We start from the raw sequence: 24,946 nt of genomic DNA on the forward strand, positions 1-24,946 counted from the left end.
CAGGTCAATGTTTATGGCTGCTGTTTTCACCTTCTGACCAGGTGGTCCTATTTCTCCAAGCAGTCCAGGAAGTCCAACCTCTCCCCTGGGACCTGGACGTCCAGCAGGTCCCTCCTTGCCCTGCAAGCCTCTCTGGCCCTGAATGAAGGACAGAGTTGGTGTCTGTAAAATCTTGTCAATGTCAAATTGAAACAACATCAAACCCTAGCAAAACCAGTATTAATGTTCTTTAAACAAGGGAAACAAACCATAAATCTATATATTTTGGAAAGCCGATGCTTTAATTTAATCTGCTTGATGATGAAAACTTTGTCAGAGTCATTTAAGGGAATATGATACAGGTGCACTGTGTGAATGTGTTGGCCATTGATATAAAAAAATCAGCTAGCAGAGCCATGATATATAATATCCATCGATAAACTGATTCAGTTATTTTCGATGCTTTAAATCCGATATTTCAATATAACTAAAAACATTTCTAAAAGCGTTGTATACTCATTGCTGTGAACCATGGTGCTAAAGTCGGCCAGCCTCTCCTAGTTATAATATTTCTTGACAGCATGTTCCTAAAGTGTACCCATAAACCTGACTGCCTGAGTTGCTTTTTCACACCACAGACCACAGCGGTTTCCTGCTCCATCAGCAGTGTGGCGAGGCAGAAGAGAGGAAGTGATATTAGAATAACAGATTGAGTGGATCGTCGCCTAAAATATGGCTTCTGTTCCTCGATCACCATGATGGGAACAGATAAGTCTGGACAACCCAGCTTGGAAACACACTGTTGAGGGCTTAGTGGGTGCTCTCAAGTTATTGCATAAGAAAAAGGGAATGTATATCATCTTAATAAGATCACATAGAGATTTAATTAAGACTGGCTCAGCGTTCCAACTTTCAACCCTCACAGGGATGTGTGTCTGAGACACATTCAAGCAGGGGCGCTGATAAAGGGGGGACAATAGTAAATGATTTAGTGTGTGCTGAACTGGACAGCAGCCCAAAAACACTGCAGGGGTTGTGGATATTTATTGCGTCAGGGCAGATCTCCAAATCTACAGCCATGTCCCTGCATACAGGCATGTACGTGCATAACACTAAAGATGTTCACTGCAACAGATGCTATCATTCAGCCACAGGGAACAAATGAATACAGTTACATAATCATTGCAAAATCAAAACAGGTATACCAAGATGTCAGTTAAAGAGGACTATAGATCTGTATCTTTACTGTTATACTTCTTCTTGTTTTGTACATCCAGTACACATTGAAATAAACACTTTAGAATAAACTTTTACACTTTTACACTCCTAAAAGATTAACAGATTCATAATAACAACCTATATTTGACATAGTATTTATTGAAATATTCTTATTCATATTTTCCTCTCCTATCCAACCTGCTCCATTTATTGTGTATCAGAACCTTAGAAATGTTGGAAAATACTCATCTTGATTATAGACATCTTCTGTCTCTTAACCCACCCACCCATACACCCCCACACACAGACACACAGGAAGAAATAGAAAATGGCATTCTTAGTCCACCAGAACTAACAATTCAGCTTAGCCTGTGATGTTATCAAATGTACATGATTCCTCTATTACATGACTGATGCAAAAACAGAGGCCTCTAGCAAAAAAATACCTGTCTGCTGTTGTTTAAAGTAGAAACCGTCCTGTCAATTTGATTTCAGATGACTTACTACATTTGTTTCCTGTTGAACACTACTATTATACTTTCTAATAAAAAAATAAATACTCCCAACCTAAATTTAAACTTTAAAACTTAACTGTGCAAATGCATTCAACTGGCAAATAAGAATAGAAAAGAATATGCAGTAGATAACGAGGAAAACAATGGACGAGAAGATAATTGAAAATCATTATGGGAATAATGATTTTACAAGGACAAAGAAGATGTAAACTGCTCTGCAGGGACTCTTCAGCTTGCCAGTAAAGGCAGAAGGAAGCCATATTACAGTATCTTTCCCACTATGGAAGTACATAGTGTGCGACTGAAAATAGAGTTTCCTGCCGACCTCACAGACTGATAGTTGGCTCAAAAACCCCCCAACTTTCTCCAAAAACAACTTACATATTAAAAAAGGCATCATTTTCAAATTTACAGCTAGCGTGTTTTTAAATTTTCGCAAAAGTATTTTGTGTGATTTAAGGGCCGTAGAGTTAAGGGACTCTCTCTGCAAGTGAGAAACCATATCATTTTAGTCCAGGTAAAAACATCAGTGGCCAAAATTAGACTTTCTAGGTTTTCACACAGCATTATGTAAATGAAAGCCAGACAGAAAGGAGTTGGCTTCCCAACTCTTGGCAAACAGTGCAAAGACATTCATGCACGAAATCCCAATCCCCTCTTGCTGCACGCTTATTTAAATAAACCCACTGCGACGCAACCAGTAGAAGCCAATCAAATCAAACAAGGCATTATACAATCAGTCAATCTCAGCTCTATGTCTTAAAAGTACAGATGGTAAGTGCTGAAGGAAAGCATTGTGCACTCTGATGCAGTCAAAAAACATCTCTGTGCTAAGGTGACAGTGTGGCACAAGTCAACATGATGGGTGAATGTGTAGCAAAGTCTTATTGGTTTCTCTTGAAGCACTTTGAGGTCTAAAGCAGTCAACCACAAATTGATGTGTACAGCTGCATTTCACTTCTGCTATACAGACTACCGGTGGATACAGGAGTCCAGAACTAAACTTTAAGGCTCATGTGGGGTTTGTCACCAAATCTGCTTTTTATGAGACCATTTCTCTTTCTGAATGACAGACAGATGAATGTACACTTTAACGTCCAGCAGGCTGGATGATTATAATGTTCTCCTATCTGGTCTACCCAAAAAAGGTATAAATCATCTACAGATGAATCAGAACCGTACAGTGCTGAGCAAGAGTTGCAAGCAAGATTAGCAAGTTTTGAGATATGTACTGGCGTGTATGTGTTTGTGTGTCTAAGCCCCTTAGTGTGGGTAGGAACCCTCCATCAAAATTCAGAAACTTTTTATTGATTTCCATCATTGTAGCTCGTCTCTGTGATGATTGTCCAATTTATTGACCATGAAGTTCAATCATCTCTCTCTTGACATAAATGACATAAGTGAAACATATCAGGGAGCTTTGCCTTTTCATTTCATAAGCATGTTACCAACTAAAAGGCCAAGAAAATCAACATACTTGATACTTAAACCTAGTTAGCATTTGCCGTAATGCTAATTGCAGTGAAGCAGTCAAAAATTGCAACACATGCTTCTCTTTTAAAGTGAGAGGAACATTCTGGATGACAAATATGAACTATTTTTGTAAAAGAAGCCACTATCTCATCTATCTGTATTTATTATTGTTTTGTCTTCTGAAAATTATGTATGACAGTCTATATATGAAAGAGATAGCAGCTATATAACAGTAGTCCTATCTAAGAGATTCTCTGGATCCATTGATTCTGTTTCACATCTCCTTTGTTTGCCTTAGCCTCATAGCCTTTGCCTCCATACTTATGATCTCCACTGATACATTTAATGTGTTTTTGTAGTCCTCCCCAAAGAAGTCTATCTATAGCGAGAGTTTATGTTCTCATTGCCTTCCTTATGACATTCCTTGTTACTTTGGAATGAATTAACATTGTATTATATCCTCACAATAACACACAATTGTAATTAACCATATGTTATTGGTATATGATGATGTTGTTGATTACCTGTCGCCCTTGTTTTCCTGGTAATCCTGGTAAACCAGTAAGTCCTGGGTGACCATCTGGGCCGGGGTAACCACTTAATCCTGTGAATCCAGGAAAACCTGTTGGCCCCTGGAAAATGTCCATAACAGTCACAATGTCAAAAAAATTCAAACTTTTTCAAAATTTTTTGAGATATTATGAGCACGATACTGCTATTCTTACAAGAATTCTACACTTCTTCCAAAATCACTACAAACAAAACAAAAAAATGTTGCATGTATGCAATATAGAGCTGCAATGCTGACCAAAAATATCTGATATTATGAGATATATCAGTATTTGTTTGCAAGGTTTCTGATATATTACAACCAGTATCGGCTATGATTAGTGCACCATTTGGTCTATTTGGTCTAGGATGGATGGATGGATGGATGGATGGATGGATGGATGGATGGACTTTATTGTCATTGTACAGACTATGGTATATACCTTACTCATTAGGCCACCAGGCACCATGCTAAAGTACAGTAACAGCTCTTCTGCTTATTCTGACTACAATGCTGTTGTGAAAGTATAAAAATTATGGCATTGCTGTGTGTAAAATGAAAGTGGTTATTACCCTATCTTGCTTTCTCTTTCAATCGTTTTGTGGTGCTGACAGTACTTTCATTATTCAAGCTGCATCACTGTCATTAAAAAGTACCCCTCATTGTACTGCTGCCACTGTTTCTCTATGAGCCGTGTGATGGGTTAAGGTGACGTGATACTCACTTCAACACCAGGAGCTCCACTCAACCCCCTTGCTCCTTTCTTTCCCGCTGAGCCCTGGATAAACACACACATACAAAGAATAAAACACACAAAGGCATTCAGAAAAACACACGTGGTTAAACATCTCATTCGTCCCTCAACAAGGAGCGGAAATTTTAAAGACCATGTCTAATATGAGTCTTATGGAGAACCCGAGCCCTGTCAAGACAGTCAAAGAAATATACAAAACTGTTAACTGTATATTTAACTCCTCACATGGATTAAATCACAATCAGGTGTAATGGAAATAAACAGCATGACATGAACTTGGGAAACCTTCAATGCCCTGTATTGTTTAACAATGCTAGATTGAATAGTCGTACTTAATAATATAAAAACTTTATTTGAATTTGCACATTTCGAAATCTCACCAAAAGTGTTTCACAACATAAAATTTCATAAGAGCCAACACAGGTGAGAGTCTATCAAAACACCAACACACAGTACGCAGAAACCTTCCTTCTACTTTTTTTTATATTTTCTCCAGCCCCTGATAGAGTAAGTTATGAGTCATAGAGAGATATCCCTCTAGGAATGCTTTACCAAAGGCGTTAATCTGAAACAGACATAAAACAGAGCCTAAAACTTTCCAGTGTTTTCTGGCAGACTGTTACGTTATCAATGTTTCTTAACAGATGGGTCTATATGTTGCATGTGAGGACATTACTCAAACTCAAATTAAACTCAAGCCAAGGGGAATAAATTAACAGACATCGTCCCAAACCGTTCAAATCGGTTATATAATCACTCCAGCATACAAGCAGTTTCATATGTGTGTTGTCTGGAAACCTGTGAATTCTTCACTCATAAAAGTGATACATGGAAGGAGTTTCAAATTTGTTTCCCAAAGTAAATTAAGTTGTGTAATCAGAAGCCCTGTGACAAGGCTGGGGATTTAAATGAACTTGATAGCTGAAGAAAAGCAAACCAGATCAGTTGAGGAAGGCATTCTTTACCGAAAGATATCAGCTTTGATGCCAACTGACTAAATCTTAGGCTGCATTTACTAACCATTTATGGACCAAAGAACAAAAGAAAAATACCTTTGATAAACATCACTGGGGAAAAAAATTGGACGAGTGGAACCTTACATTCAGGGTGGTCATGAAAACCATATTTTCCTAGTTGCTCTCCGATACCCTATTCCGTGGTTCAAAGCCTATTTCTACCACCCAGTGTTTTATCTTACGAAGCAAGCAGATTTTCCACCACAGCTGAGCTGAAATGATCAAGACAGAGAAGGAGCCCTAAAGACAAACAGCTCAAAATCTTTGCACCAGCATGCTCATCTGGTAACAAGTGAAAAATCTAATTTTGTGCTTTGGCCCAGTGTCTATGGTTGGTATTTCATTCTGGCAGCAAACAAAAGGATTATTCTTCTTCCACAGCGTCAGGTATAAATCCAGCCGAAACAAATCCAACCGTGCCAGCAGAGGATGAACAAGCCTGTGGTGATGAATCTACTGGTTTTGCTATGGGTAAAACCAACATTCAGCACAAAAACAGCAGCCTTGTAGTAGAAACACGTTGATGCTGATATCGTCTTATTTGCAGTGAGGAGACCAAGTTTCATGATTTGATGTACAGTTTGATTAATGAGCTAGGGGGATTTGCACAGACTCACCAGAGTGCCTATCTCTCCTTTCGGGCCTGGTTCTCCTGGCAGGCCTGGTGATCCCTGAACAAAGCAAGAAAAAAAAACAGTAAGATGTTATGTGATGTATGTTACATGTCAAACTGTGGAAATATTAACACTGAAATTGGTATTTTTTCAGGAAAACAACATTATTGGGATGACAAACTTGTCAAATTATATGAAGGAACTGAATGGGATTATCTCTCGTCTACAGTGCTGCTTTGTCTGAATCTGTCAATTTGGACTCTTCGTGAAGTTTCCCCTTGCACCAACCTCAGGGCAAAATGTCAACTGAGCATACAAGATAGCTCATAATTTAATAGGCAGAATCCAATTTGGAGCACAGTCACACTCTAAAAGAAATAAACCATGATGATTGAAATGACTCTATGTTCTACTCCAGTGCCACTCTTCAGCTAAACATATTTATATATTTCACATATTCAGCCCTACAACCATACTACTGGTGAGGCTCTAAGAACAGCACAGCAGTGTGTTACTTTTTCTTTTCAACATTTCTTATCTTTTAACATCACTGTTTATAGTTAACGTTCTTTGCAACATGCTTGAAATGCATGCAGATATATAGCGACAGTACATATACTGACTTACCGGTGCGCCTGGTGGTCCAACAGCCCCGCGAGATCCAGTGGTACCAATGTGGCCCTGACACACAATTAATATATAATTACATGTGTTTGATGCTTAATATTTATCAGATCAAGATATTAACGAGTCCCAACATGTACATGTTATTCTCCCATTGTTTGCTAACGTTGTTTGCTAAATGAGGAACATTATAACTAAAGCCATGTCATAAGTATTCTCATGAGTACAATTACCCTATAAAGGCATAAACTGCTCAAACTCAACAACAGTTTCTAAACCAAGTTTCTGTGTATGTATGCCATTAAGACAGGCCACAGGCAGCTCTTGCTAAACAGGATCAGCTGTACAAATTCAATACTTGAATGAATTGGAGTGGAGGCCAAGAGTGACCAATTAGGGCATTTAAGTCTGGGGAAAGATGACACAAGTGTTAAACAAGAGATCATAATTTTTGATGACTGTAAACCAAGGTTGGAGCTGGAAATTACTGCTCTTAAAACTGTTATACATTTTCAACAGTTTTGGCCATAGTGCTCAATGACTTCCTGTGTGTCCTAAGCACAATTCATTCAATATCTCTGCTTTCATCCAGCACACAGAAAGGATACTTCTGAAATCACTTTAAATCAGAGTGACTAAGCAAGGTTTTTTGACATTTAGAAAATGAATGTTTGGAGACCAACTGCATCCATGGGTTTTTGGTCATTTCACTGTGTTTTAATCTTTTTATAATGCTATCTAAATACACAGAGTACTGTTATGATCCAGTAAACCAAAGCTGTTAAAAATATATTTTTCTACTTCTTCAAGACATTATAGCTACAGACCACATAAACAGATGCATTCAGAGCCTCTGAAATCACCACCAACTGGTCAAAATGAAGTAATCCATATAGCAACTTGCTCATATCCGTCTAGAGAGTAAAGAATCCTGTGCCTGATTTCCACCAGCTGTATTCCTGGGAATTTGGTAATCCTCAACATGTGTGGTCTGGCCTTATTTGAGCAGAGCAGTGTTTCAATGGATCACCAAAATAAAATAACACAGTGGACAAGTACCCTGAGTGGTGACTGTGTGATTTGTAAGACATTGAATTAATGGTTTTGTCTACCTGATATCCTTCATCCCCTGGCTCTCCACGCTCTCCTTGTTCACCTGGAGGCCCCTGTGTAGACACAGATGAACACACATACTGTATATGCATGCTGTCATTTGTACCCACAAAGCTTCGATTGAGCTAGGCAGCTACTTAAAACAGAACCAAGTCTCAGTATAACATACAAGGCACATCTTCAATTGATCTGACCTATGAATCTGGATCTTCACTGGAGTCAAATGGAAAGGTGTAATTTTATCTTGAACTGTACTTTCAGGCAATCTTGGTTGGGGCCGCAACAAGACAGAGGTTGCCATTGTATTGCTCATGCTGAGTACTGCAATACTGTGCCGACTTGATAATCCAATACTACTCATATTGTAGGCCGCCATCTATACCTGTGTAGAAATCCAGTTACCCTGATTGTTCATGCTCTGTAGGTCTGTCATAGTAGTCTCCTCTAGTGCTGGGAAATATGTTTCAAATCTTATAGGAGTCATGGTACTGTATAACTGAGCTTCCCCAATCTGCTAAGACTCTTTTATATGTCCTGATCCTCTTTTGATATTAGTCTAAGAATGACTTTGTTTTCTTGCTGTGGAATAAGCAGAATCCTTGAGGTGACTTAGGGTGAATAATACCATGCCTTTGTGAAAGACAAGAATGTTCTGTATAAATTCACAATAATTAATCCTGTTTCAGATTTAACAATGTGTTCACCACAGTGTAGTGGTTGGACCTCTATTTCTACTATAAGTCAATATAAGAATAAAGACAAAGCTACCCTGAAGTGTAAAAACACTGTGAGAAACAATAAAGATCAGAGCCACACAGGTTGATGATAGGGATCCATATACATGACAGATTTAAGAGCAGAAACACTGACACAATATTGTCAAACTGGTCACAAAAAAAGCAAGTGTGCTTGAAGCTAAGATTAGGAGTTGATCAGGATTAACTTCTATTTCCTGTGTCAATACGGTATTTAAATAGTTTGGAGTAAATAGAGCAAGAAGTGTAAGGGATCAGAAAGTGAGAGAGTTTAAAGGAAAGCAAGACCTACTGGTTCACCTAAGGGCCCTGGGGGTCCTGGGGTCGTATTGTCCTCGCCTGGATAACCCTGGAATGGAACGAACACACAAACAATCACACATGCAAACACAGGATTTTGTAACCAGCACTAAAATCATTCAATTCCAAACACTAGTTTAGGTATCATATTACCTTTTCACCTTTAGGCCCGGGTGGTCCAATGGGTCCAAGCTTGCCAGGGTGACCCTAAACACAGAAAGCTGATTAAGCTAACCAAACAGTCATGCTTGTACTGGCGACAGCATGCTTCTCTGAGAATCAGAAGTTCCACTATGAAACCTGTCAGCATATTAATCAGGGTGTTTCATATAAACACAGCTCCTTGTAGAGAAGCTCTTACATTCTGTCACATAAGGATTTGGGTTTTGGCACAGACTCAGAAATCACTCAGCAACCTGTGTAAAGACTGAGTCAGTCTCAGAGCCTATATACACGTACATGCACACACACACACACACACTTATATACATACACACACACACTCAATCAAAAAAGGGACAAAATGAACTCGAGATGCCCTGTTTAAATTATGCAACCTAAACTCAGTGATGCTGGCACAGTTGGTAGTGGAGTTGCCTGGAAAAATTAACATGTAGACGTCACTATGTTCAATTCCAGCTTTTTCTCTGCTGTGGTAGTTATATGTTTAGTATTTGTAATGTTTTTTTTTCATGGAATTTTGTATTCATTGGATAATTAAAAGTGAACAGTAATGGGAAATGTGTGTAAAGTCCTCCTCAAGACTCAAACTCAGGATGTCTTCAGCACAAAAGTACCAGAGGAGGTGAGTTAGCTAGACTGAAATGAATTTCAACAGCTACGTTGACTTCAGCTATATATTTGAGGCATGAAGATAAACCAGGAACAGCTCTTTTTACTTTAGCCCCTGTCCAATTTTAGGGGAATCCAGGGGTTACTAAGTTATCTAGAAAATGAGCTCTGCTTTGTAAGATAAGCACCTGAGGAATGCAGACGTGAGCCAGACCCCAGACCAATCGGAATTTACTCACCTATCCAGTAAAATGATATTTACTGATCGGAAACATTCATAATTTTGTGCGGGTAAATGTATGTTTGTTGTCTTTGTATTTCAGATGTTTTGAACATTTGCAAACAGTTCTTATAAAACGACAGGTAAGATTAACTCACTGTGTATCCTGGCAATCCAAGTTGCCCTTCTCTCCCCATGACTCCAGGCCGACCCTTAAAGCAATGCAGAAAACACACACACAATAAGTCTATGAATCAGTCCTAGCACTGTTTGTTTTGCTTTTCTACTCTGTTTCAGCTAAATATAACTTTGGCATTACATAGACACACATGCTGATTAACTCCTGTGTCCAGAGCTGTTTTATGACGGGAATGTAAATCTTTTCTCCACAGCTATCACAACATGGTCTTAATGGTTTGGCTGAGTAGGAAACTGCCTCTGTCTCCGTAAAGAAGAAACGAATGGATGCCTTCCTCACAACTTTCTCTAAAAGAAAGGGGATCATTTGATGCTTTGTGCTGGTAGTTTTAGCACAGGAGAAAACATCTGATTTGTCATAGTGTAAGACTGAAAACCTGAAATGCACAAAATTCATGTCATAATTGTTAAACTAGGTAATTACGAGTATCTTTAAAATTAAGAGTAATATACAATTGAATAGTAAGTATAGCACTGATGATAAATACTTTATTTTTGCTCCACTAAATAGATGCAAGTATCTCAAGTTATTAGTAACAAGTTTCTACATAGTTGCTTTTGCACATAAACCACACAATAATATAATACATGAGGAACTGCATAAGAAGAGGAAACAGCATGCCTGGAGGTTTGTTAAACTTCAAATTGAACAAAAGGACAAACTATATTGTTGAACACAACAAAAATTCTGCTTTGAATCACAATATGTTGACATAATAAGTATAGTTTAAATAAACTAATTAGACTAAGGCTGTGTACTAAAGTCACTTCCTCAATTTAATTAGTTAAATCCCTGAGTCACACATTCACTACTCCCTATAAAGTAAACAGTAAAATATGATCTCATTTTTCTGTAGAAAGTTACAGTCTCATTTTGGACCGGAGCTAAGCCAGAGGAAAGACACGTAAACTGGGAACTAACTGGTGGGCCTCGAGTTCCTCTGGCACCTTTCAGCCCTGCCTCGCCTGGCTGGCCGTTGTCTCCTCGTGTGCCAACCTCACCAGCAAGCCCTGGAGGACCTTTCTCTCCCTGAGAAGAAACAAAATGTCAATGTGGGGGAGTAAAACAGTGACTCACAACAAGTCAATATGGAGACTGTTCTTTAAATGTTACAGTTAAACCATTAATGACAGCAGGTATCCATTGTGTTGGCTGATTGTCTTTCAGCGAGAAAACAAATCTTTAACAGCTCTAGAGGCTGCTGATCTGTCTTCATTACTTGTTCCAGTTACTTGTTTTCTTCCTCTAAACTTGAGTCACCAAAATTACATTTGACCCAAACGAAGCCTTCAGGCAAATGAAAAAAGATGGCTCGGTAGTTCTCTGGAACCATTTTAAATGCAGAAGTACCTTGGACTGTGTCCCTCTTCTCCTTCCCGCTATTTGAAGGAAAACATACTCTACTGAAAAAGTGCTGGAGAACATGACCCTTACTTTCTTTCCGTGTCGTCCTCTGTTTCCTGGAGCCCCCAGTTTTCCTTCTGGCCCCTGTAACAGAGGACTCATCAGATGATGACCACACACATTAAAAATCAAGTTTATTAACATGGACATTGATGAATGAAACTATAAACGCCATCCAATGAGTTGTCTCAGCTTTGTGACTTTAATTGACGTCATCCTAATAGGAGACACAATATTTTTTCTCCTGTCTCACTTTGTTGCCTGTTGCTAGTGTTCATCTGCTGACTTGCAAACACACAACATGAGGATCTGATATAGTAACTTTTTAAGGCAATATCAATGAGTCAGTCATTCAACACAGATTTATCAGCCTTTTTTTTTTAAACTGGGCAAAACCACTTTCACATAGAGCTTGTTCCTGTGTGTTATGCCCTTAAGCACCCTTACTTCCTGACACTTGTGACCTTCCTGCCCCTAAACACCCACGGCTAGATCTGGCTCTGTATGTCAAAACAAACAAGCACTTAGTGGAGATTTTGACTGACATCCATCAGACACTGGTAAATATCCTCACACTGTGACATACCCAGTAGTAAAAGCTTTTGTTGAAGAGAAGGCTGACCTCTACTGGGGTACATGGGTACTATCTGGTTAAGAGGTAAATTGTAATCTGCTCTGTAAATTGCAAGTATTTAAAGTTCTAAAGATGTGATTCATTTCCTATAGTATGTCTCAGAGACATGTATGCTCACGATCCATCTCTTGCTGGCTCTGTTAAAAACAGCCACAATGAAAAACCAGGTGAACAAGCAAACAGTCAATTTATTTGACCTTTTATTTATCTCCAGTTTTTAGTTTAACACTGTGCAAATGTTTACTTTCTAAGTCAATCAGAAGCTCAATATTTTTGTTAACAGCATTTTTTATAATTTATTTCCAATTAATATATAAGCTAATTTATAAAAAAATGCTAGTTAAATTTTGAATACATTAAATAAACTTACACGAAAACCCTGTTTCCCAGGCTGACCGGGTGGCCCTGGGGGCCCAGGGTCTCCTTCTGTCCCTTTGTCCCCTGGTTCTCCAATGGGCCCACGCTCACCAGGATCACCCTGAGAGAAAAAGAGGCAGAGATAGAGAAGCAGACCCACAGGAAAAACAGAGAGTATAGTGAGTTTCATATTACCAATAAAGAGAGGTCAATAGGTCAGACAGCCTGTGGTCTTAAAAGGCTTTTATTTATTAGACATTATCCTTTCAGTGTTTGAAACTGAGCAGATGATGTAGTCTGTATGGTAGTATTAGTAGTATAAGACTTCTTTTAACTTTTTAAAATTAAATTCTAAACTATTCTTATTGATAAACTAAAGCAAGCCATGTTTATTAAAATGCACTATTATTGTTGTCAAATGAGGAATATCACAAGAAAAATATCTATAACTCATTTTGGTTGATTCTGTTAGAAATTAGTGAGTGTAAGACAACAAAAACAAGTCATTGCTTTCTTTACCTTGGGTCCATCTTTCCCTTGAGGACCGTCTTCACCAGGGGGACCAGGAGGACCCTACAAATACAATTACAGCATTGTTTAAGAATTTAAGAAGTTCAATAGCAACATGTTTTTCCAGAGACAATGTTCCAGTTACTAGTTTTTACTTGAATTATTTTCTTCCAATGTAATAGTCCTTTATGGATCATCTGTAGTAATAGGGACACTGTCTCTGGAATTAATTGTTGCTGTTGATGTTTGCATATAAAATCCTTGGCCAGTAAAAGCAAAACTATCTGCATGGGTAAGTATCACAAATAAGTACCTTTGAAAAAATGTTAATCTCATGCACTTTCATGAAGTTTATAAACACAACCAATAGTGACGTTATGGTGTCCTGGAATACACCTGGATTTCTCATGGTGAGAAAATAAACCATTGGACGTCATCAGCAAACTAGAGTATTTGAGAGTGACTTAAGTTATTATTTAAGTTCTGTGAAAGAAAATAATATAATTTAACTGCAACTTTTGTTGTTGTTGGGTTTTTTTATCAATACGGAAGAAGTTAAAATTCAGGAGAAGAACACATGAAGTAAGGCACTTCATAAAAAGTTGAGGTAGAAGAGGTAAAAGTTCAAGATCCTATCGAACTATTTAAGACATATGTGATGTTAACTCATATAGTGTGGAGCTGTCCCAAAATACAGGACGTCTGGTCTTCTCACAAAAATGTCACACAAATCATAGAGCATGATGTGCCTTTTTCCCAGAGGCTGTATATCTTGGGGGACCCCTTGCTCCTTGAGTATCTCCCATTCCCTGATGCAGAATGGGTGCAGACAGCACTGATGCTGGGGCGCAAGGCCTATTTCAAAATGGAAGGCTCCCTCTCCCCCACCTCCCTGTAAATCTTTGGCATAATCATTTAGGTAGACTAGCCGAGCTGGAAGGCCTGTCATACAGACTCATGAACAGAGTGGAAAGTTTCCATTTGAAATGGGAGAGTTGCCTGTCCAACATTAGAAGGTCAGACTGGGGTGTAGGACAGGGAGGGACTCAATGATTCAAAGTTCTAGATACATTCCTAATGTGCTCCCTCATTTTCATTTCTGTGGCAGGAGACTGGCCTGCATTAAATCTCATCATTATCACTATATCTGAAATAGCTGAAGGTATTTTCTTGTGTGTCTTTATTTATTTGAGTTATTTATTTCTCTTTTTCTCTTTATTGTTGGTCTGTCTGTGTGCTTGCGATGTTTGTTGTTTCAAAATGCCAGTAAAGGTGTTTATCATAAAAACTAGAAATACTTTTGTTGTGTTGCAGTCGAAATGGGAGCCATCATTATATTGACATGTATAATTCCAGTGAATCCAGTAAGAAAAATGTTGCCTCCACTTAGAGATTATGTGGATATAAAGTGTCATCACTTCATCATTTTATCCTGTTAAACATTTGTGTGAAACTTGAGTTATGGCCAAAAGTGACCTTGACCTTTGAACACAAAATTGTCACAATTTCATCGTTGAGTCCAAGTCGTCATTTGTCCCAAATGTAATAAAATTCCCTCCTGGTGTTCCTGAGATATTGCATTCACAAGAAAGGCACAGACATGAGGTCACAGTGACCTTGAACTTTGACCTCTAAAATCTAATCAGTTTATCCTGGAGACTAATTGGACATTTGTGCAAAATTTTAAGAAATTCCCTCAAGGTGTTCCTGAGATATCACATTCATGAGAATGGGACACGCAGGTGGACAGACTACCCAAAAACATAAAGCCTCTCCGCCAGTGACTGCTATGGCCAGAGCCATAAAAATCAAGTTATTGCAGAGATATGTGCAGTGATTGCTTCTGTGATGTGTTGTCCAGTCCACTCAAGCTGTCTATGAGGAAACTGCCCTGCCATGCCAAGCTGAGGCTGTAGAAAACATAATTCCACCATAACACAACTACTCCCAATGTTCTGCCAAATGCCAGCTATTATATACTTACCCTCCAAAGGCTGGACTGAGAGGGAGCCTGTAATTTTCATTAATCTCTTTACTGTCCTTGACTTGTTTTTGAAATTAGTCATCAGCAAGAGGTGAAAAGAAAGTACCGGTAGTTGCAAAACAATATTTTGCATGCTCATAAACTCAGACACACTCATGCATAAACACACACGCGCGCGCGCACACACACACACACACACACACACACACACACACACACACAGACAGAAACTCATGCACAAACACACACACGCGCGCGCGCGCGCGCGCACACACACACACACACACACACACACACACACACACACACACACACACACACACACACACACACACACACACACACACACACACACACACACACACACACACACACACACACACAGCCAGCATTAAAGTCCTCGAGTCATTCAGCGATTAGTGATTTCATTTCCTCTGCTAAATTATATATACAAGATGAATGAATTGTAAAAATCCCCACTGTAATCACAATTTAAATGACCAACAAACAAAAAAGTGAAAATGTCCCCGGAACATCTGTATTGAGGAGACTGTACAAACAGACAGACTGTTTGACAAATATCACATAAGAGCTCAGATTTCTTCGATCCAGCAAGATCAGAGAATTCCCATGGACATCTAATTTCTTTAAACTCCCTTCATCCATTATGAGGAACCAAGTCCAAAATGCACTGTGGGCCTGATGTTTAAGCAACCCTCTGTCCCGTCCTCAGAAAAGAAAGACAAGACTTTCAACCTACTTAATAGCTAATCAGACATAAACAATTTCATCGTTCTGCTTTCTTCAGACAAGGGGCTCAGACATTCTCATGAAAGTGAGGGGGAATATATACGACAGTGTTAGATTTACCCAAACACAAGGAAAGGAAGGATTAGTATGTTGTTTAGAGTCACTCACTCTGATTCCCTCCTGTCCCTGCTCCCCTTCAACTCCTGGAGGCCCAAGATCACCCTGCGGGGGCACAAAACACGTCACAAGGCTGTCTGGAAGTCACAACACACTGAGGTATGTGCATATAGTCTTTGCACTAAGCACTGGTACTTGAACCTGAAGCAGTGTTAGACTTGGACATTTAGTGGTTGTTTCACTCAAGTGAATAATTATGTAAGGTACAAACTGACTGAGAAAGTTCAAACCTTTCCACATGACTGTAGGCTGCTAGGGACTGATGGTTCACATGACAAATGTTTTCTAAGGTGTCTATGGTGTAGAGGTAAGGTGAGAAGGTGGCAAAAAACATGGCCAGGGTTTACTGACCTTTAACCCCGGCTCTCCAATGGCACCAAGTTCACCCTCTACGCCAGGCCCACCCTAAAAATGAGACAAAGAAATAAAGGGACGAATAATGTTTCATTTGTAATCAATACATATAGAAGTAAACTGTGAAAGCCACAAGCACATAATAATTCACTGATTAATAGTAACGAATAATTATTGACAAGTACTTCATGTCCTTGTTCTCCATCAGGTCCTGCCTCTCCAGGAGGTCCTTTGGGTCCCTGCATGAAAATAACCACCATAAGATGCCTCAAGCAGAACTATGTCATTATAGGACTTATTAGGTAAACCTGGAATAAAACACCAGAACAGACATAATACACAACTCCAGAACAGACATAATACACAACTCAAGCATACTGTATACTGGCAAAACTAACAGATACAGTTAGATGTTTAACTGAAGCTGAGAGAGCCTGGAGTAAAACTGAAGACCAGCCAAAAGCAAGATGAGACCCATAACACAAACTTTGCCTCTTGCGTTATTGAAAGCTCCACCATCATAACAAATATTTATATCTGATTGTTTGACATTCTTCATGTCCCTGAGGGGTTGGCTGATTTCCAGGAAAATTAGGAACTTGAGGACTAGTCCAAGAAAAGAGACACAAGGTATGGAGTTTAAAGGTATGAGGAACACAGAGGGAGGAAGCTAAAATCAAAGACAAATGTTAAAACAGCTCGATTTCTGGTAATGAGCAACACCAGAGTTTCTGAACTGTCTATTGGCTCATTTCTAACCTGATAGCATCTTCTGCCTGAAACAGCACTGATTCTCGGCAGATCATTACTCACATTTATAATAGATATGATCAGATCAGTTTTCGAAATGCAGGGTTTGGTTCTAGTTTCCTGAAATAACCATTTCAACACAACAACGTAAGACAGGATACTTACTGGTTCACCCTGGGCCCCCCTCTCTCCGGTGCTGCCAGGAATACCTGCTTTTCCCTGGAAACAGACAGATTTATGAGCTCAATATATTTTCAATCACTCATTTGTGTCATGTGTGTACACAAAACAATGCTGGGAAAGACTGGCGTCATCCTATGTCCTCTTCTCATCAATATCATCATTACCATGGTAACCATAAACATGTTGAAGATAATATTTCAGTTTTTCCTCATGCCTACAGACACAACACAGATGCCCTTTGATGTAATACCACAGATTTACTTTCCTGCAACATCAGATCTCTTTGTCATAGTCCAGACAATTTACCGCCAAGTTCAGACAAGACGATCTAATTTGAAACAGTGTTTAGTCCAACACTGACAGAGGAAGACATTACTTTTGCACGCGTGAGAAATACCTCTGAAGTAGCTGTGCCAAAATTAAATGAGGCAGCAATGAATTTTAGTAGCATCAACCATTAGCTGCAGAAGATATCAGTCAACCTGTCTAATTAAAGAACTTTGGCTCACTGAGTACATACAAGTCAAAAGAAAAAACATTTTTTATGTCCTGAATGTGTCACTCTTGGTAGGAACAGGAGGAAAACAATGATAAGTTCTCACAGTTAAGATATAATGTTGGTGTAAGTAACTTTTAGAAGTCAAAGAGAAAGATTTTTACAGAAACAAGGACATTTATAGAAACCACAGTGTAAAACATCACTATGTAACAACAAGACCACTGAAATAATTCAACCTCTGTTTATAATCATACACCTATGAAAATTAAAGCAGGAAGTTTAAAAATAATAATAATAATGAGAAATTGTGACGAATGAGGTTTTTTTTCTAGACACAAGATGGCGCTATTACTCCAGATGTGGACAATGGAAATCCTGGGCCTTTCAGCAGCTACTGATGCAGTATTTAAAGCATAAACTGCACTGACACTGCTGAAGAGTAACTGTAGATGCTCTTCATTTAAACAGAGTACTGCACATCTCGATATTGATTCTATGAGAAGCGTAAGATCAAAACCACAGTGTATGTAAGCAGGGACTTTTCACTGAACTGCAGGTCAAAACAAACACTGACCTGAATCTTACTGCAAACTCATCCCATACAATAGATCTTAGTAGATGCTTAGGTGGACAAGTTACGACTAGTCAGGTGAGTGTGTTGTGTTTTTATATCCATTGGTGTGCATGAGTGTAAGGGCTATATCTGAGAGTGAGAGCACAGGCCTGCACGTGTCCATGTGTACTTGTGCTTCTGTTAAGAGTAATTATAAACAACGCTGAAATGTCAACTGTTAAGCCAATACGCGATCAAAGAAAGTGCAAAGCAGCTAATTTGTCAGTGGAAAATAAGACAGGCCCAACAACTGAGAACATGTCCAATGCAGCTGAAGCATGCAAGTGATAGAACTTTGTCTCTGACAGGGGATCGTCCTGTCTAAGTCTTGCCATAAATGGATGAAACAAACTGCACTATAAGAATCATACTGTGGATATATAATGTTCATCTATTAGATAGCCCAGATGGATCTGCTTTTCAGTCTGTTTTTGATCTGTTTTTGTTTGCATGTTTCTAACATCTGTGGAACATCAGATGTTTTATCCCTCTGCAGATAGAAACCACATCAAAACCACCATACATCATTTTTTTGATGGCAAAAACAGAAAAAGCAGAGTTTGTAGGCAAAGTAAAACTGCCAAATGTCTATGTTTTGTGTACCACTAACAACACACATTGACATTGTTAGCTGTTTTCTTGTGTGTCCTTACAGTACATAGTATTCTTTGCTACTGAAAAGACCGCATTTCTCCACAGGGGTTGTTAAAGTTTCAACTTAAAGTCCAAATGAAACGACAACTCGAGTATTTAACTTCTGCATTGTTTTTGAGTGAAAGGTGATGGACAGGCAGGAAATAATGTTGAAAGGTGGGCGTGTCATTATGAATCTTAGCTCTGTGGAGCTAAAAGTTGAAGATTGTTTGATTGGTGGATGCCATAGATATTATTGGTTGAAACTGGTTGGTTCAATCCTATGTAACCACATATTTTAAATACAGGAATACAACATGATTGGATATAACAATGCATTGATGGAAGTGATTTTCAAGGGTTAAAAGGTGTTTTTCATTTCATCTCTCCTTTAAATAGAAGATTACTAATAAACTAGACATTAGCTCATCACAGATTGGTGTCTGCACTGACAAGTCCTTATTAAACAAATTTAAGAGATTCTTATAACAATGTTTATGTGATTTGTTAATTATTGGCTAATGTATCGCTTTTTGGATGTTTGTAAAAGTATTTTAAAGAGCACAACTGATGCACATTGTTGACAACTGGACATAAGATACAAAGACAGTTTATATGAAACTGGTCCACATTAATGGCTTTTCTATACTAATAAAACTAAAACCATAAACAGCTAGAATGCGCTACAGTTACTCATTATTTCTCAAATAAAGAGGCAGAAAATGCAACCATGTTATGTTTTCAGTCATATTAGTATACAACAAACTGATAATATATATATCCTTAATGCTAAGCAGATAAACCTACACACAAACGCACACACTCGAACGCACACACGCACGCACACACGCACACGACTAAGTGGGATGACATGCATGTTGACTATGCCTGTAAATGCTTTTTAGTGTTTTCCTGTAGCAATGAAACTTCCTCTTTGATGACTTCATTGGCTCCAACTCTTCAAGTACTAATTATATATATATATATATGGCAGGTGAAAACAGGATGTGGAATGTATGACAGGTTTGCATTGTCCAAAGTGAAGTGAAGAGGATAATTGAAGCTGGAAAACGGAAGATGCATTGGAAGAATAATAATTAGTTAAACATTACTCACAGCCTTCCCAGGGGGGCCTCTCTCTCCTGGATTTCCAGCCTTGCCCTTGAAAGAGAGAAATCAATATTTTAATGCTTAAGCGCAGGTTCGATCAACCCAACTGATTTTAATTTACTTTGTGACAAATACTGGCAACACATTAATCTGATTTTATGCGTGCTGGGTTTTTACAATGATATGTTTATATGCACTGCTGCCCATTTGCAGCCTGCAGTCTGTAAAAAGGGAGCATTTATAAAGGCTTCCTTGTTAGACCCTTTTAACCAGTTGTTGAAAATTTATCTCAGATGAATACACAACACAGCTGGTTTGACTAGAGGCGTAAATGAGTGAGTTGTCTATCTGGCCAAAAGCCTTTGAATGATTCAGCACTACAAAACATTTGAAATGTCTATAAATATTATAGCTCTGACATCAACTTTTTTATGGAGAACATTTTGCAGTTAATTGCTTTGCTGATAACAGTGATGTGTTCTAAATAGTTGTGTTTATGATCTAAATGCGCATGTGCAGATTTTAAAGTCAATGAATTTGGCTCCAAAATAAATGTCCATTGTGAAGGTTTTGGCTAAAATTCAATAGTAATGACGTTATGAAGTCTTTCAGGGTTGGTTTTATCACCTGATTTATCGCTATAATTAAGCAACATTGTCTGTGACATGTAGAAACCTTTGATAAGCTATTACACAATATAATACATCAGTGAGGATGCACATAAATTACAAATATCCACTCCTTTCATATACATTCAACTTGAATGAACAGAAGCTTAAGAGGTTCCCCACACAAACACACAAACACACAAACACACAAACACACATGCATACACATGACAGAGCTACTCTTAAAACGGATCTGTGTAACCTGTACATTTTTTCTGGAAAACTTTCAATCTGCAAAACCTCTCTTTATAACACAAGGCAAAGACATTGCAGGCTGCAGTTGAACACAACATTAGCTTTAATAGTGCTTTAAGTTTCCTTATACATAGTTATTGCATTTGGGTATAACGTGGCACAGAGGCAAGAAGACAAAGACCCACTCTGCAAATAATATATGATTAAAGGCCCACCAAGCTCTTACAGAGACCTGCAGGTTATAGTGGGTGCTTGGAATTACACATGGTAATGTTCCATGAGGCAAATGTGCATCTTGAAAAGGCATGTGTTTGTTATCCTAGATACTGCAGGATGATGCATTTGTTATGACAACAGCCAATTCTTGGCTTTGGATTAATGAGGATACACATAAATGTGCCTTGTCATTTGTAAGAGCCAAAGCATTCATCCAGATACTGTATGTGTTTTAACACAAAACATTGAACATATGTTTACTGTACTTCCTGCTTTTCTCTTTCATAAGGTAGTATGGCAGAAAATGTGTTCAGACAATTAAAAAGACTTAATTATCTTAAGACAACTTACTATGAACCCTGGTTCTCCTTTTTTGGCAGCGTCACCCCTTTCACCCTGTAAAGAAATGATATGACACAAAGCTTCTTCAGGGGTCACTTAATAAAGCATTCATATGTTTAAAGATAACCTGTGTTCAGTAAAGTAAATGTATGCAAGCTATTATATTTCTACTATCTCCACATGCAGATTGTGAGCGTATAAACTTAATAACAGATTTTTCCACAAGGTGTTTGCATGTTTACCTTGGGGCCCTCTGGCCCTGGTTCTCCCAGTGGGCCATCTGGACCTTGGGGCCCCTGTGCAACAAAAACACATTTTGAACACCACTCAACAAAGAATGAGAAGAAGGGGAGTGTATTTAGCATCAAAGTAATCAGTCTGTATTCTTTCCCTACTTGGGGGAGTTTCCTCTTTAATTCAACATCCTAGGGCGACAGATAAAAATCTGTTAACTCAAGACCCTGCCCATTCCTGTCCTGTCCACTTTTTCAGGACTTGTCTGCTATCAGCCTATCTGTTGTTTCCATCTCGTCTCTCCTTATATCTCTACCTTTGATTACCCGCTCCTGTTTTGTCTAAAACTGTGGCTTTCAGATTCCTGTCTAAGGTCACTTTACTCCCTTTTAGCTTCCATACAGACAGACGCAGTTTTCTTTCTCTCTCTTCAGTCCTTCCTTTTGTTCATCACTCTCTCCAGATTGAATCTTTTAAATCTTAAATTAAAGGTCAATGAGACAGTTATTTCTGTTTGTGGTCCATCCTTGTTGGTGTTGAACCGAGTCCTTTTAATAAGTTAACTCTCAGAAACGAAGAAAAGATGAAAGACATCAGCTTCTGGTCATATGTTTTTATAAATTAATTAATACTGTTGACATGTATTAGTTAGTCTGACTAGTAACAGGGAAAATTTAACAATAAACCATGTGTAATTAACTGCAGAAACAAAACCAATCTGACAACTCGTCATCCACAAGTAATAACACACGTTATTATGCAGGTTAGGAATACTGCACTATGAATAATCATTAAGATGGGGAAGAAGAGAGAGATAAGAAGGTTACATATGAGGGGAGAAACTCATAATTCAGAGAATGCACTACCTGTTTTCCAACAATAACAAGCACTGCTATAAACGTGCACCAGGTTCAGCTTTCAAACTAGTGCAGGCGTGTGCCAACTGGGGCAGGTGCACACCACATAATTCAGCTCCAGGATATGACTAGGATATGAGCTCTGGGGGTTAAATGATAAGAATGAGTGATAAGCAGTGTAAAGATACAAAGAGGGAGATTCTGAGATTACCCTAAAGAATGAATGGCACAAATCCATTTGGCTTCTCATGAGGTTAAACTCTCATCATAAAATTGCAGTTTTAAGAATGGATGGGTCTTTTTTTCCAACATCTCCTCCAAAAACAACAGCTAGCAAGGCAATATCTAATATTAGTTTGAATGATTAGCTTTCGTAATGATCACTTGTCCATGATGGATCGTGTGTCTTGAGGTGGAGATGCAATGTGGATAAGGAAGAGAAAGGATGTGAGAGGAACTACAGAGTATTGTACCTCAGCAAGACAGGAAATGCAACCACAAACTGAAACGTGTATAGATTACGGTAAACAACACAAGCCATGGCATGTTAAGTGCTACCATATGCTCTGCTGGGCAAAAGTTAACAAAGGATAAAAGGAAGTGAATTATAGATGAGTGGTGAAGTGTGAGAAGTAGTGTAGTAGTGCATGGGACTCAGATGCTCGTTAATGTGTCTCTCATGTTTTCATGCATTAGCTGTAACAGACACGTATTAAGCCAGAGAGCTTTCATTTGTGGTAATATGGTTAAGTCCTGATTGCTCTCATTAGGTTTCCCAGAAGGTGCTGCTGCTTGCAAGGAATCAAAAAAATGTTTTGAACCTAGTGACTGAGCAAGAGAAACTGGTAGATATTAGCCACGTTGCGCTGTAGCCTCATATGACAACACTGAGGAGAAATTGATACTTTCCAGAACAGTACAAAACCATTGACTGTCATGGATAACACCTGGCTGATAACATATGGATAACATGTGTCTTTTGTCCTTGCTGGAAAAAATTAAAATGAGTAACAATGGACAACTTTTAAAAGTCATGTTTACAGACAGAGAAAAGATTATTTTATAAGATAATCAAATTATTAACGCACTAAAAACATGCATGGTGACCACTTGTTTTCGCCACTATTCAGGGATATATTTTTGGGTTTAATACAATACAATTATATAGTATCATTTAATGATCGTCAATGGAGCATGGAAATAGAGTACAGTACAGTGACCTTTTATTGCTTCAGTATCTTTGCTTCATCAGCAGGGTGTCATTTTCCTCTCAGCCACACGGTGTCTCACCAGTATTACCTCACCATATCCATTTGAAATTACCAGAATGTCCAACATGAAATTCATGGGGTTTATGAAACAGTCGTGAATGTACCTATAAAGGAACCTGGGGCAAGTAGGAAGTCAAACGTCTTTTAATTTCTTTAATCTTTGGTTCATGGGAATGGAGCTGTGATGTGAAACAGACAACTAAGAGTCTGAGTATGTGAAGTGGTCATGGTCACTCTTGAAGTGAAGAAGGTTCACATATATAAACATGTAAGAGACTAGTACAACAAATGCTATAAAGGCATGATAGCGCTTACCCTCCTGCCCTTTGTCCCAGCGATGCCAGGACTGCCCCTCTGCCCCTGTGGACCCTGAGAGAAAAAACAAGACAGAGACCCACATCAACACTGGTCATATGAACCTGATAGATGTTCTACAAATGCTGAACCAGAACTACTGGACAATCAGCCAGTTAAGACACACTGTTTACACAGGTCTAGACTAAATTGTGGGAAATTGGAAATCTGATTCATCAAATCACCCTCTTAAATTTTATGTGTTTACAAAAACCAAAATCGGATCCCTCCAACTCAGTTTAAGTAGGTAATCTTGCAATTTAAAAGTTTATGATATCCAGCCAAGTCATTGAGTAGAGGAGAGGAGAGTCATAGTATCCAAGCATTCTGAACTACTAATGCGTGTATGACTCAATCCAAAATGCAGAGGAAAAATGGACATTAACATCAACTTCCTTTCTCTCTGCAAAAGAGGTTTACAAAGTAATAATATCCATGTAGGGAAATGTGCAAGAAGTAAACAGGTGAATCTTTTCAATACGTACATATGAATACCATACAAATAATCACTATATGGTATGACATGGTGAAGTTATGACACTTACAGGTGCACCTTGCATGCCGATGTCCCCTGGACTTCCTGGCAACCCTGGATACCCCTAATGAAAACAACATAAATAACAAACAGTAAAGAAATGCAAACAAGAAAACATGTCCCTGAAACCACTGTTTAATGGCATCTGCTACATTAGTGCTGCATTACTGTGTCACTGCAACAGTGTAGCAGCA

At 38.6% G+C, this 24,946-nt stretch overlaps 1 protein-coding gene and 1 long non-coding RNA gene across 2 annotated transcripts; both read right to left on the reverse strand.

Annotated features, from left to right (window-relative positions):
• Window positions 1-3,679: 3,679 nt before the first annotated feature.
• LOC128362273 (collagen alpha-1(XXIV) chain) lies at window positions 3,680-16,386 on the reverse strand. The gene is made up of 15 exons (XM_053323014.1): window positions 16,357-16,386; window positions 16,290-16,325; window positions 15,930-15,983; window positions 13,037-13,090; window positions 12,531-12,638; window positions 11,557-11,610; window positions 11,044-11,151; window positions 10,082-10,135; window positions 9,065-9,118; window positions 8,904-8,960; window positions 7,856-7,909; window positions 6,747-6,800; window positions 6,123-6,176; window positions 4,460-4,513; window positions 3,680-3,817 (listed from the first exon to the last, which is right to left on the reverse strand). Exons 1-15 carry the CDS (start codon window positions 16,384-16,386, stop codon window positions 3,680-3,682), a joined length of 963 nt encoding a protein of 320 aa, XP_053178989.1.
• A 90-nt stretch (window positions 16,387-16,476) lies between these two features.
• On the reverse strand, window positions 16,477-21,543 carry LOC128362169 (uncharacterized). The gene is made up of 4 exons (XR_008321619.1): window positions 21,511-21,543; window positions 20,087-20,131; window positions 17,208-17,261; window positions 16,477-16,531 (listed from the first exon to the last, which is right to left on the reverse strand). It is a non-coding gene; the product is annotated as an uncharacterized LOC128362169 (long non-coding RNA).
• Window positions 21,544-24,946: the final 3,403 nt, after the last annotated feature.

This window comes from Scomber japonicus, chromosome 7 (genome assembly GCF_027409825.1).
Source record: "Scomber japonicus isolate fScoJap1 chromosome 7, fScoJap1.pri, whole genome shotgun sequence".
Lineage (NCBI taxonomy): Eukaryota > Metazoa > Chordata > Actinopteri > Scombriformes > Scombridae > Scomber > Scomber japonicus.

Excerpts from the sequence above, each read along its gene's own strand:
- LOC128362273 (XM_053323014.1), bottom strand. The coding sequence starts at position 16,386 with ATGAAACATTATTCGTCCCTTTATTTCTTT. Across the intron at positions 15,984-16,289 it reads TTGGAGAGCCGGGGTTAAAG|GGTGATCTTGGGCCTCCAGG; the intron begins GTCAGTAAACCC and ends GTGCCCCCGCAG. Across the intron at positions 6,801-7,855 it reads CAGGGGATGAAGGATATCAG|GGCCACATTGGTACCACTGG; the intron begins GTAGACAAAACC and ends ATTGTGTGTCAG.